General features: G+C 44.4%; 1 protein-coding gene across 2 annotated transcripts in view; it reads right to left on the minus strand.

Moving 5' to 3' along the window:
• NUFIP2 (nuclear FMR1 interacting protein 2) overlaps nucleotides 1–14,074 on the minus strand; it is a 92,473-nt gene extending 78,399 nt beyond the window's left edge. The window contains exon 1 of one of the 2 annotated variants that reach the window (XM_089683018.1): nucleotides 13,717–14,074. In XM_089683018.1, coding sequence (XP_089539144.1) covers nucleotides 13,717–13,936 — 220 coding nt within the window. In that variant the 5' untranslated portion in view covers nucleotides 13,937–14,074. The remainder of the gene's footprint in view (nucleotides 1–13,716) is intronic. The other variant, XM_089683019.1, reaches the window with a different exon arrangement.
• Nucleotides 14,075–15,196: the final 1,122 nt, after the last annotated feature.

Raw genomic sequence — 15,196 nt, forward strand, 5'->3', positions numbered from 1 at the left:
AACATCTATACCTGGAATTCAGCTTTAAAAATGTATTAGGAAATGTTACAGAAGCCCTAAGAAATACAACTTATAATAAACAACATTCCGTACCCAATAAAAAAAAAAAAAAAACCCACACCTTTTTGTTCAGGAGATTTGCACAATTACTGATACATTTGCACACTATTTTTTTTTTTAAATGATCTCCCTTACGGTGTCCATTATAATACTTCAGAGATACACAAGTAATGGTGTACATGCCTTCCACATAACATAAGCACCCCTAGACCAGGGGCGGACTGACCATTTAAAAACTCGGGCACTGCCCTAGGGCCCGGGGTCAGTAGGGGACCCCATGAGATGTCCCTGGTACCTTTTCATAGGCTTTTCTGGGTGTGGTTTGAGTGTGGGCGAGGACACAGGGGCCCCATGATCCCCTGTTGCCCGGGGGCCCCATGTGTTGTCAGTCCACCCCTGCCCTAGACATTCAGGTTTATCACACTGTTAGGCAGTGATGGTGATCGCAATATTTCACCATCAATGCTATGCATGTCCTGGCTTATAATAAACTCGGATTGGCAATTACATCACGGTTAGAATTATGCTGAAAGGTAAAAAAAAAAAATAGGTAGTGCAGGAAACAATGAAGCTATGCAATGCAGGCAATCATCCGTGCTCTTCATACAATTTCACTAGAAAGCCATTAAAACAGAACTCCAGATAAAAGAAAATAAAAAAAAAGCACTAGCCCTGTATGTTAAACATAAAAAGAGCCAGTGGGAGGTTCAATCCAACATCCCCTCAAAGCTGTAAGAGCAGCTTGGGGTATACGCAAGGTTGCCATAAATGTGAAAAGAATATCACATAATGGTCATGCAACATTTTTACCACATAGAGGAGCATGAATGATCATTTGAATTTCTGCTTTAGATAAGATGGACAGGTTTTTTCCTGCTAATAACATTTAAAGTGGTTGTAAAGGCTAAAAGGCTTCTTTTTTTTTTACCTTCAAACATTCTATGCATGCAGGTGAAAAACCTTCTGTGTGCAGCAGCCCCCGTAATCCACTTAATACTTACCTGAACCCCATCTTGATCCAGCGATGTGCACAAGCACCTCGGCTCTCCAGGGACTCCTCAGGAGAAGCTATTGGATCCCGCTGCTGTCAATCATAGCCAGTGAGCCAATGAGAAGAGAGAGGGGGTGGGCCAAGTTCCAGCTGTGTGTGTGAATAGATACACATTGAAGCAGGAACGAACCTGCTTGGGTGCCCCCTTAGCAAGCTGTTTTGTCTCGGGTCATTTGGCAGGAGGGAGGGATGAGGAGCGCGGGTGGGGGGGGACACCAAAAGAGGATCTGGGCTGCTCTGTGCAAAACCACTACACAGAGCAAGTAAATTACATGTTTGTTATTTAAAAATAATAATAATACTATATCTTTATTACTTTAAAACAGACTTAAAGTGACATTAAACTCGGGCTTAACAAAAATAAAATCTATTCAAGTAAGTATTCTTAACTCAAATAAGTGCCTTCTTTTGACCTCAGCCTCCTCCGAATTCCTTCTAGTTGGTGCTGTTATCTAACTTCCTCTTAGAGCGGGTGTCGGCAACCCGCGGCTCCAGAGCCGCATGCGGCTCTTTTTCATCTTTGCTGCGGCTCCGGAGCACACTGCCCACCAGGTGACAGGCAATAGGGTTTCAGTGGTCGGCAAGCCGCGGATCGCAAGCCACATGCGGCTCTTCTGTGTGCCGGGCGCCCGCTCCCCTCCCTCCTCTCGGGCGGCCACCTCAAAAGTCAGGACTCTTTTAATCCGGCCCGCGGAGCGTGGAACATTAGCTGTCAGGATGTAGGCGGGGCAGCCAGGATGTAGGCGGGGCAGCGTGACGAACTCCTCTCACAGTCCGCCCTGAAGACCGGAACACAGCGCGGGAACACAGCGAGAGGAACGCGCGGAGCAAAGGTAAGTGAATTGAGACAATATGGGGAATTAATTACTATAGGGGGGATGAATTACTATGGGGGATGAATTATTATATGGAGGATTAATTACTATGGAGGATGAATTACTATATGGGGGATGAATTACTATGGGGGATGAATTACTATATGGGGGATGAATTACTATAGGGGGGATGAATTACTATAGGGGGGATGAATTACTATAGGGGGGATGAATTACTATATGGGGGATGAATTACTATGGGGGCTGAATTACTATATGGGGGATGAATTACTATGGGGGGGTGAAGCTAACTGCACGATCCTGTATATAGCATTAAGGTAAGAAACAATATATGCAGTGTCGGATTTGTTTTAAATGTTGCAATGGTTTTGCGGCTCCCAGTCTTTTTTTTCCCTTCGGAAACGGGTCCAAGTGGCTCTTTATGTCTTAAAAGTTGCAGACCCCTGTCTTAGAGGGTGGCTACATACCTTCTCCATGGTCCCAATGTATCTAGGAACGTAGCCACCCTCACTTGCTCCCAATGGACTAGGGACTATATGTGCACATGACCACAAAAACCCTGCAATGCTCATGCTAAACAAATGGATGTGAGGGGGGTAAAAAAAAAAAAAAAAAAAAAAAAAGGGGGGAGGTTCAGGAAATAATAAAGCTTATCTGTAGGCAAAATGAATATCTCCTAAACATCTCCTGGCACATGCGCGCCAAAGGAACGGCATACTCATGCTGTTCCTTCAGAGCACTATGCCGTGGCCCTTGACTCCCGTGCACATGCACCGGATGGCCGAAGCTCGCGAACCCACAAGGAAGACTGGGTGAAGATGGAAGCCTTTTACAGCCATGACAGCGCACTGCTGGAAGGCTTCAGTTTAAGGCAAGTTTTACATAATGTGCTGGTATGTGATGCATACTATGCACATTATACCATTGCCTTGCAGGGAATGTTTTTTTGGTTTTTTTTAAATGCGGTTTACTAACGCTTTAAAGGATAAGTTCTCCTTTGAGAACACATTACATGTTCCACCCATTTTTAGGGTGGAACATATAACATGTTCCCATAGCAGCAGCTGTAGCCCGCCACCCCCATCCCTCTGACAGATAGTATCGGGGAACTTTTCTTGCACTGGCTGTCAGATTTGAAAACGGCGCGGCTGTGCGGGGCTCCGCCCACACATCTGCGTCACTCATTCACAGACTTCCATGAATTAATGAACTGCAAGTCCTGACAGCCTTAGCGGCTGTGGGCTTGTAGTTTTCAATGAGCTACCACGGAGCTCTGCAGCGCTGTGGTAGTTCACCGATTCTTCGTGCCAGTATATCTGCTTGCTTGTACATCCCGTATGGCCAAGCAGATATTCTGCCAAGTCTGCAGGAGACCTGCATGGCGTCAGTGATCTACTAATTGCTGGTGCAATGCTTTCCAGGCTCCTTTAGACAAAAATAATACATGCAGATTTTTTTACCTGCAAAAAAAGTGAATTAATTATTTTTGTCTACAAAAAGGTGAACTTTTCCTTTAAGTGCAGGAACACTTTTGCCAGAGCACCAGTCTTCAGCCATGGAAAGCTGAGACGCTGAATGAACGTGGGTATTATATATTGATTTGTCAGTTTATGGAGGATGTTACAAGGCAGAAAAAGAAACAAAGAAACAATTTAATGAAAAAAAAAATGACAGGTTCATTAGGTATTGGATGTGTATGGATTATTTTTGGAGAATAAAATAATTAAGTGTCACTTTAAGCATAGAAAAAGCCTTTAGATTTAAGCATAAAAGGACAACTTATGCAACTAAAATCTTATAATATGCAAAGCTTTTGATGACTTGATTTATGTGTATGTCACCAGAATTAATTCTTTAGTCATCCAACACCTTGAGATATGATATTGCCTACGAATGAGGGCATGACTAATGAGAGAATGATGATCAATTAGTGTTGCTGAGCAAAATTCTTTTGAAATGAAATCGTTATTTACATGAGAAAACATTTTTATATATCTGCTGAGATCCTATTACTAGCACTATCACAATGTGTGTGGCTGGGGGAATTCCTCACTGCTCCTTGTAGGTGTAGAAGGCTGTAGGCCTGAAAAAAGTCTGGATCAGATAGGCTGTAAAATCTCTGGAGTAACTTGGGCTGTTAAGTCAATATCTTAAAGTAAAGTCAGCTTTGCAACTTTTACCTACAGGTAGGCTTATAATAAAGCTTGCCTGTAGGTAAAATGAATATCTCTGAAACGTGCCTCACTTAGGAGATATTCTACTGAGCAGCAGCGGGTCACATCACTGGCTCACACTCATGCCATCCCTTAAGAGCCCTGTGTCACAGGAGTGACATCAATGTGGCTTGGTCATTCAAACGTCCGGAGCCTGTGAACCTGGAAGGAAGACCGGGTGAAGATGGAATCCCTGTCAGCAGTGACAGGGCACCACTGGAGGGATCTGTTCTATATACAAGTCTGACATAATATGCTAGTATGCAGTACATTGTATTTCTTAAGGTCCAATTTACATTCTTGCGGTATGTTAATTGGCGTCATAATAACTGGACTAGTATTCTTGATGCAGTTTAAAGTGTCACTAAACCCAGGACCTTGCATTCACTATATTCAGTCTCCCACAGTACATGGAAATACAATTATTTTAGTAATATAAACTGCTAAATACTTTTTCTACTCAGCAGTTAGAGCAGTCTTGTGACTTCTATCAGTGTCCAGCAGAGCACTAATTAAACCTTGTAGAAGAAGTTTTCATTCTCCAGATTTTCCTATGAGGCTGCAGGACCCCTGACCCTCTGTCTGGACAGCGCTGATGGGAGCGTATGTGATCAGCACAGGGTGAAAAGAGAAAAAAATTCTTTAGCACCAATCTGAGCATGTGCAAGCTTGCCCCCAAGGCTCTGGGCTATCAGCAGATGAAGTGGAGACTGTGGAAGGTGAGGATCTGAGAAGACAGGATCAAACGTCCTTGTTACACAATGCAGAAGATTAACTCCTTAGTTCCACAGTAAGTATAACAAGCATGCTTTACGGCATATACTGACTGATTTTACTGTGGTGGGTTTAGTAACACTATGCAGTATAACACTATTACCAGACCCTAAGATGGCAATTCTGTGTATTTTTCTCGAGGACCTTATACCACCAATATTTAGGTTAATGTCGACACATATCTTTTTTTTCGTTCCTGTAAACTTATTGCTTAAAAAAGGTGGTAGTCTCCTTGTTGTCCTACATTTTCACAATGGCAAAAGACTGTTAATACTACCTTAGAAAGAGAAAGCTTGACGTACCAGCACAGGGGCTGTCCAACAAAAATAAAAAAATCCAAAAAAGTATGGGTTCCTTGGTTATCTATCTTAGTAGATTCCTCCTCTGGTCCTTCTACATCACTCTGTACTTGATTTATAGCCACAGTATAGTCTCAATTTGCATAGTGGTTTGAGATCATTCAAAGTATGTGGTTTTCATTTGCTTTTTTTTTTTGGGGGGGGGGGGGGTTTATGGTGATATTGTTTGGATTTTAAAGATATGCTCTCAGGGATAGCTTTTGATTTTGTCCTAAAATAAAATAACGTGATACTAAAAGGTGTAATGTACTGCATGTACTCATAATTGTTAATAATAATGAGAAAAAATGTTGTTGCTGCTTTAAGTATTTTGTGTTGATGTCATTTTAATTTCAAATTCTACTTTGATCTGCATATTTATGTTAACTATTTAGTATGTTTTGTTAAAACTTTAAGGAAAATTACTTGATCAAAAAAGGCAGTCCATTGAAATGAATGCAAATTCAACATGCACTATACTTGGCAATGCACTACTGTCTGTTGCTACAATGCTTGTGGTGCTATTCAAAATGGCATTTAAAAAGCACTGTAAGAGTGGAAATGGGCCCTCAATGTTTAGTCCGATGCTGTTACACTTGAAGTTTAAAATAATAAGTTTTCTATGGGAAATAAGGGACTGGCATTGTTGACATTGTCATCCACATAGGTGCCCTGGATTAGGGATAAAAAGTCATAAATCGAGAGAACTTGAATGACAGTCATGCAACTAGTAAGTCAGCAATGGCAGTCTCTTCTATGAAATGTTCCTTTAAATACGGAACTATACATACAAAGAATGGAAAAAAAAAAAAAAAAAAACACAATTGGCTACACAAATACTTTGTATCTTTCTTCACATTTCAGACAAGAGTGATAACATGAGCCTGGGGATAAAAAGTAATTATTTCTTAGCAATAATGATCTATTCAGCTTTTACAGAAGTCTTTATTGGGAAATACTAAAATTTTGTGTGTTGGGGATCTGTAGCAGAAGTGTCGATGTAAGCATTCCGAACGCAGATAACAGGAGACTGAATGAATAACCCACCCCATGGCAAAACAGAAAAGTTTCAACATTATTCATTGAACACAAGGCATACCTAAAATGCTTGTAGAGGCTTAACATAACAAGAAGCCGAGAGCAACACCCATGGCCCCCTAATGCCCCTTTTATGTGCGATCACAGGGGTGGCATGATCACTTCTGTTTCTGTTAGAAAAAACTCTTAATTTCAGATAATTTTTTTTGTTAACTATACTTTCACTGACCCGAATTCCAGATGGAGAACTTTCACAACCAGTCAAGTCATAGGTTTACTAAGAAGTCATTACAAGCTATAGATTAAAGAATGATTTCACTCTGTTCAGACACAAGGATATATATTAAGCATGACCATCTTAGGCATGTGATATAATGCAATCTATTTTTCTCCTGTTCTAACCAATGTCAGGTGGGGCCAAATATACAGAAAAACTGCTTAATCTGCCAGTATAAAAGGCAGACAATTTTTTTTTCCTTTTAACTTCTGTGCACACATTAAAAGGATAAGTGCACTTTTTTTTTTTTTTTTAGACAATAAGTGCAAATCTTTTTGCAGGTAAGAAAATGTGCATTTATTTTTATTATTATTTTTTCTACTAGGAGCCTGGAAAGCATCTCAGGCTCCTGTAGGCTGTTATTGTAGCCCTCTGCCTGTATCTCCTAGGGGCAGGCAGTTACTGAATGACAGGAAGCACCAATGAACTACCTAGAGAGCTTATCAACACCCTAATAGTTCATTGAGAACTACAAGCCAGCAGCTGCAATGGCTGATGGTAGTTGCAGTTTTCCCATTCACAGAATTGGGACAGCGGGTGTGGGTAAAAGATCCCCGGCCTGCTGTCACAACGGAGAATCAGGTGGGTGCAGGGGCTGCTGCAACAGTAACATGTTACAAAAGGTGGACTTATCTTTTAAAGTGACATGCAGAGCCAAGCTAAAAGGGTTTCTTCAATGAGCCCCCCTGACCCAGTTATACTCACCTTACCAGTGCTCCTCCTTCCTTTTCAGCCAGCATTGAAAGGTCTAATATTCTGTACCAGGGAGAGTAATGACATCACTCCTCGGTCACTTAACAGTGCTTAGGCCTAGTGGCTGACTGGTAGACCTGAGCAACATCATGGGGAAGGGGGGGGATGTGGTCACATACTGCCTATATACCTGGAAGTATTGCTGCATCTAAAGATAGCCGTAAATGGATCAAAAATTTGGCGTTTTCAGCAGGGACCGACTCAATTTCAATCCATGTGTGGCTGCTCCCACTCGACATGAGTCGATCTAACAGGTTTGTTGGAAAACTTCTCTCAATCAGCCGCTGATCAGTGTATTTTGAAAGCAGACAGTCCTCACTGTCAGAATACAATGTCTCGGCAGAGAAGATTCTTCCATTCATCTTGCTTGTTTGGATGGAGGAATCCATCTGTTCTTTTTATTCAACCCATTGGCCGAAAGAGAAAAGAAAAAAAAAAAAAAAAAAAAATCTACTGATGGGCTGCCTAAGACTACAGTTAGACATTTAGCCAATTGTGCCGCATGCATTACCTGAGGTTGCAGCCCAGCCCCATTAACTTGAATGGTTTGTGTTTGGCAGCAATACCATCTGCCAAATGTGAAAGAAGGGTATAATTTTAAAGCAGCCACGAGGCAAAGCATTGCAGTTGCAGCATGTGTACACATCTATCTGCATGCCTTTGCAGCTTAACCACACCAACCGCAGATAGCCAAATGATAGCTTCACTGTGGCCAGCCAGTTCTGGGAGGGCATCATATAATGTCCTCCCAGAACGTGCCCTCCCACGTGCCCCCGGGGCGCATACCTGGCGATATCTGTGATCGCTGTGTCCTAAGGACACAGTTGATCACGTGATGTGGTAAAAAGCCAAATTACAGCGGCCTTTTACCATGTGATCAGCCGTGTCCAATGACACAGCAGATCACCGGTAAATGCAGTTGCCGGTTATCGGTTGCACTTTCCTCATACTGTCACAGCGAGGAAAATACTGCCGATAACCGGCAATTGTCAGAGGAGGGATCGGCACTGATAATCGGTGCCCAGCAGTGCTACCCACCAGTGCCGCCCATCTGTGCCCATCAGTGCCACCCACCTGTGCCACCAGTCAGTGCCCAGCAGTGCCACCAGTCAGTGCCCATCATTGTTGCATATCAGTGCCAGATCATCAGTGCTGCCTCATCAACGCACATCAGTGGAGAAAAATTACCTGGTTGCAAAATTTTATAATAGAAACAAAGAACACAATTTTTTTTAAAAAAAAACTTTTGTTTTTTTTTAGTTCATAGCACAAAAAATAAAAACACCCAGCGGCGAGTACATACCAGCAAAAGAAAGCTCTATTTGTGTGAAAAAAAATGCTAAAAATTTCATATGGGTACAGTGTTGCAGGACCATGCAATTGTCAAACTGCGACAGCGCTGAAAGCTGAAAAGTGGCCTGAGCAGGAAGGGGGTATAAGTGCCTGGTAGGCAAGTGGTTAAAGGAGAAGTATGGCCAAAGCTCTTCTGGACATACACTATACTGCCAAATGTATTGGGACGCCTGCCTTTACACGCACATGAACTTTAATGGCCTCCCAGTCTTAGTCTGTAGGGTTCAATATGGAATTGGCCCAACCTTTGCAGCTATAACAGCTTCAACTCTTCTGGGAAGGCTGTCCACAAGGTTTAGCAGTGTGTCTATGGGAATGTTTGACCATTCTTCCAGAAGCGCATTTGTGAGGTCAGGCACTGATGTCAGACGAGAAGGTCTGGCTCCAATTCATCTCAAAGTTGTCCTATCGGGTTGAGATCAGGACTCTGTGCATGCCAGTCAAGTTCCTCCACCCCAAACTTGCTCATCCATGTCTTTATGGACCTTGCTTTGTGTACTGGTACGCTGTCATGATCATTTTTCCAGGAGCACATTTGTGAGGTCAGGCACTGATGTTGGATGAAAAGGCCTGGCTCGCAGTCTCTGCTCTAATTCATCCTAAAGGTCAGGACAGTCAAGTACCTCCACCCAAAACTCGCCCATCCATGTCTTCATGGACCTTGTTTTGTGCACTGGTATGCAGTCATGTTGAAACAGGAAAGGGGCCATCCCCAAACTGTTCCCACAAAGTTGGGAGCATGAAATTGTCCAAAATGTCTTGGTATGCTGACGCCTTTAGAGTTCGCTTCACTGGTACTAAGGGGCCAAGCCCAACCCCTGAAAAACAACCCCACACCTTTGTGTCTTTAGCTATTGACTTGACAGTTGGCGACTTCTGCACACTGTGCGCTTCAGATTGTGCTGAACCCGCTCTGTCATTTTACGTGGCCTACCACTTTGTGGTGGAGTTGCTGCTGTTCCCAGTTGCCTCCAGTTTGTTACAATACCACTAACAGTTGACCGTGGAATATTTAGTAGCAAGGAAACTTCATGGATGAACTTATTGCACAGGCGGCAACCTATCACGGTACCACGTTGTAAATACAATGAGCTCCTGAGAGCGACCCATTCTTTCACAAATGTTTGTAGAAGCAGTCTGCATGCCTAGGTGCTTGACTTTATACACCTGTGGCCATGGAGAAGATTGGAACACCTGAATCCAATGATTTGGAGGGCTGGCCCAAAACTTTTGGCATTATAGTGTACTTCTTTTGTAGGTAACAGAAGTGCACTTACTTCTGCACTCCTATGACCCAAATATTCTGCTGTTGGCTGAAATAACAGAGCTGGTCCAGGCTCTGCAGGAATCCTGACAATAACGTTGGGATCCTCTCAGATGCCTGGACCAGCAGTTGGCTCAGCCTCTCAGGACGTCGCTGAAAGTTTAACCAAGTTGCTTCAGTCGCCTCCACAGTCCAACACTCCAATAAACACAGCACAGAACGGTGACTGACAGTCACTGCTCTGTGCCCAGAGCGGACGCAAGAAAAAAAAAAGCCTGATGCCCAACACAGCAACTGTAAAAACGCCCTGTGTACATGAGGCCTTATACCGCTTCTTTCACAAGGTTCTTCTGAGGGCTTATTTAGTCTTTTTTTTTAGCATTTTAGCAAAAAAATGTTAATCTGTAAAAAAAAGAAAAGAAAAAAAAAAACAAAAAAAAAGGGGAGGGCGAGGAGGTAGGGCAACGCAACATGACCTTCAGGGCAAAGGTCCACTTTAAGATGCCAGTCAGGCAGCCACGCAGCTCCTGACTGCAATCCTGCCACTGGAGGGGCATCCATCCCTGCTGCCTGCAGCCTGTAAAAGTCTACGGATGGCTAAAATTGATGGGCTAAACCATATGCTGGAGGTATTTGTGAACAGGGCCCTATGTGTTCAGGGGTAACCGCTCAAAACACAGCTAGTATGTCTAAAGCTTCGTTCTTCCTATACCAGGGGCCCTGATAGACAAATCTCTGCCCGGGGCCACACATAGGAAGCCTGGGCTGAGAGGAAAGCGCTGGCTGCCATCCTGGTCCTCAGTCATCAATACTTTCCCTTAATCTGGGGCTCTGACTGGATTTGCTGCATGCTGGTTCCAGGTTACTGACAGAAAGAGGGTCAGTGTGACTGCCAGGGAACTAGAGCTCTCAGCATGAAGTCAGCAATGGCAGCCCTACTTCCATAGAACCCTGTGGAGCTGCTGTATGAATCCAAGCAGGAAAAGGATGACATGTTATGTAACAGACTGCCACATCTTCTAGAATATTCATGTGAAGGCAGGAAGACCAGTCTGCCCTGAGGGAGCTCCACACTGCACCAGCAGGCCACGTGTGTCCTTATTACCACCGCACATGGCCACGCACCGGGCAGCCTGTAAACGGGCGGGGTCGGCAGGCGAGTCCCCGGCTCCTGCTCCTAGAAAAGGCCGCACCGAGCAGCTGACTGGAGGGGGAGGAGGAAGCACGTAGCTTGCTGGGAGGTTTCCATGAACCCCTACAACAGACCGGCCTTCCACACAATGAGCTTTACATTACTCCACACCGAGCATGGGTGACAAGACACCGGCCGAGGCCTGATAATCACTGTCAGCCTGGATCGGTGACTGCACGCCGCCATTTGGGAGAATACAGCAAAGCGAATACCCAGCTGTGTCTCTCAGCACCACATCATCGATCAGTCACCACCATCACACACCGCGGCCTATAGATCAGTGATCATCAATGTACAATGTATGGCCTATAGATTAGATCATCAATAATCGATCTCCAACGTACACTATATGGCTGATAGATCATCAATGTACAATGTATGGCTTACAGATCAGTGATCATCAACGTACAGTATAAGGCCTATAAATCATATCATCAATAGTAGATCATCAACGTACACTATATTGCTGACAGATCAGTAAACATCATTGTACTACTATATGGCCGATTCACACTGTATGGCATATGGATCAGATCATCAATATACATTATATAGCCTACAGATCAGACCATCAATATACACTTTCTGATAATCTAATTCACACTGTATGGCCTATAGATCATTACTCATCAATGTATAATATATGGCCTATAGATCATTATCAATGTATAGTATATGGCCTATAGATCAGAGCTCATCAATGTATAGTATATGGCCTATAGATCAGAGCTCATCAATGTATAATATATGGCCTGTAGATCAGAGCTCATCAATGTATAGTATATGGCCTATAGATCAGAGCTCATCAATGTATAATATATGGCCTGTAGATCAGAGCTCATCAATGTATAGTATATGGCCTGTAGATCAGAGCTCATCAATGTATAGTATATGGCCTATAGATCAAAGCTCATCAACACAAACATAGATCATCAATGTGCTATATATGGCCAATAGATCAGGGTCATCAATGTACACTGCATGGCCTATAGATCAGATTCATAATCAATCAACAATGTACACTATGTGGCTGATAGATATTCAGTGTATATGCACATTATATGGCCTATAGATCTGTGCTCATCAATATACTACTACATGGCATAGCAATCAGTGCTCATCAATGTACATCATGTGGCCTTTAGATCAGGTCAATGTACACTGTCAAGGTGATAATCTAACTCACACTGTATGGCCTATAGATATCATTACTCATCAATGTACACTATATGGCCTGTGATTATTGATCAGATCACCAATAACAGATCATCAATATATTGTAAAGCGCTGAGCAAACTGTTCGCGTTATTTAAATCCTGTATAATAATAATCAATGTATACTATACGGCCTATAGATCAGAGAACATCGGTACACGCATAGACCATCAATGTACACTATATGACTTCTAGATCATTACTGTATGGCATATGGATCAGGACTCACCAATGCACATGTGGCCTATAGATTCATACATACAGTGTGGCCTATAGATCAGTACTCAGCAATGCACACTGTATAGTATATAGACCAGATATATATTATATGGCTTATACATCACAATTCATCCATGTACACTGTATGGTATATAGACCAGATGAATATACATTATAGGGCTTATAGAGGAGGACTCATCTTTGCACACTGTATAGTATATAGACTAAATGAGTACTCATTTATAGGCCATATAATGTATATCAATGCACACTGTATGGTATCTACACCAGATAAGTACTCATTTATAGGCCATATAATGTATATCCATCAATGCACACTGTATGGTATACAGACCATGTATAGGCCATATAATGTATATCCATCAATGCACACTGTATGGTATACAGACCATGTATAGGCCATATAATGTATATCCATCAATGCACATTGTACGGTATACAGACCATGTATAGGCCATATAATGTATATCCATCAATGCACACTGTATGGTATACAGACCATGTATAGGCCATATAATGTATATCCATCAATGCACATTGTACGGTATACAGACCATGTATAGGCCATATAATGTATATCCATCAATGCACATTGTACGGTATACAGACCATCGCTCATCCATTCCCAGTCACCTGTGATCTAATCCCTGCCATCAGCCAGGACAGCTCACTGAGCACAGAGCCCGCAGAATGCCCGGATCTGGCACGCAGGAAGAAGCTGGGGGTGTTTAAATGAAACTTTGACATCTGCTACAGAACCCAGGATGACAATGTATCAGCCTCTACACGAGCTCCCATTGGCGGAAGTCCGAAGTGTAACAATGTATCAGAATGCAGATGTCAGGCCGAGCTGTCACCATGTAGCACACATCTGTAGGGCCGATCCTGAGCTGTCGGAAGGCAGACATCCCGATCCAGCCATGGATCTAATGATAAATCCAGCGATCGGCCCTGTAACCTTCACACAACGTCCACCCAACCCGGCTAGAGAGGCCCCAGCCCCGAGAAGGCACACATGTACATTGCATTGCTCGCAGCCCATCACCCGTGCCCCCCTCCCCCTCCAGTACCCTTTACCCCCAGTGACTCCTTCCCATCCTCCACAAGCGGACCTGTTTTCTTCTGGTGTGCTTCCTGGTGCTGTAGGGCGTGTTTGTGGTCATGTTTTAGCGGCTTTGGCTGATACTTGAGGTTGCCCTCTGCTCCATGCTGCAGGCTGGGGGTGCCGTAGTAGTAGTAGGTGCTGTGTGAGGCCGATGAGTGGAGGTGATGGTGGTGATGATGATGGTGCTGCTGGTGGTGGTGGTGGTGCTGGCCAGGCTGCTCCTCCATTGAAAGTGTCTGGGCTCCCCCTGTGCTGGATCCAGAGCACAGAGCCCCCTCTCTGGAGATGGGAGAGTGCAGATGTGCCTCCTTCACTAGGACAAGCCGGTTGGCTTAGGGACTTTCTAGAAACGATTGACTGTTCCTCTCCAGCAATCAGGCTCCTCCAAGTGCCTCGGATTCCCCTCCCACTACCCCCTCCATGCGTCCACCCCCCATGTGTCTCCTCCCCTCTCACCTTCCCTCCCTGCACAACTTTGCTTCTGCAAGCTCTCAGGGCTGGGCTTCAACGTCAGCACTAGGACTCCACTTGTGTGCAACAGCACTGTGTACACCCGGCACACCAGCCTCCCCTGCAGTACACCCGGCACACGAGCCTCACTGCAGTACACCTGGCACACCAGCCTCCCCTGCAGTACACCCGGCACACGAGCCTCACTGCAGTACACCCGGCACACCAGCCTCCCCTGCAGTACACCCGGCACACCAGCCTCACTGCAGTACACCCGGCACACCAGCCTCACTGCAGTACACGGCTCCATCTGTCAGCACTGACACACACTGCATGTGCTGAGTGATGGCAGGTCTGCACTGTGTATGGGGGCATCGGACGACCATGCCATCCCAGGTGGTGAGAGGTTGTGCTGCATGCTCAATGAATTCGGTTTGGTCAGTCCTGGGTACACAGGACTATAAAATACAGGGACTTAAAGGGGAAGTACAACCAAAGCTCTTTTGTCTGTACTTCTGTGGGTCACAGGAAGGCAATTCGTTCTGGACTCCTGTGGCCTGCGTTCGGCTGACATCATTCAGGTGCGAAAAGATCCTGAAGTCGGGATCCACCCCAGAGTCTGGAGCCGCACCTGGCTCAGTGATCCGCTAAGAGCCTGAGCCAGCCACTCCCTCCCCCTCCACAGCCCTGTGCTCCAGTGGGGGGCGGGACAGAGCAGAGAGCGGTGACTGACGGCTGTGAGAACTCAGCGATCAGCAGTCGTGATCACTGGCTCTCACACTTGGAGCTGGCGGGGGACAGATTCAGCTTCGCCCCAATGCTTCATCCATCTAGGTATTATTTATTTGTTTGAGATACTTATATAGTGCTGGCAATTTACACAGTGCCGTACATTTTATATATAGTACATTCACATCAGTCCCTAACCCCCAGGGGTGTACAATCTAAGGTCCCTAACTTACATTCATACATACACATATTAGGGCCAATTTAAACAGGATCCAATTAACCTACCAGCATGTCTTTGGAGTGTGAGA

This window comes from Staurois parvus, unplaced genomic scaffold (assembly GCF_062004578.1).
Source record: "Staurois parvus isolate SC_StPar_1 unplaced genomic scaffold, SC_StPar_1.0 ptg000299l, whole genome shotgun sequence".
NCBI lineage: Eukaryota > Metazoa > Chordata > Amphibia > Anura > Ranidae > Staurois > Staurois parvus.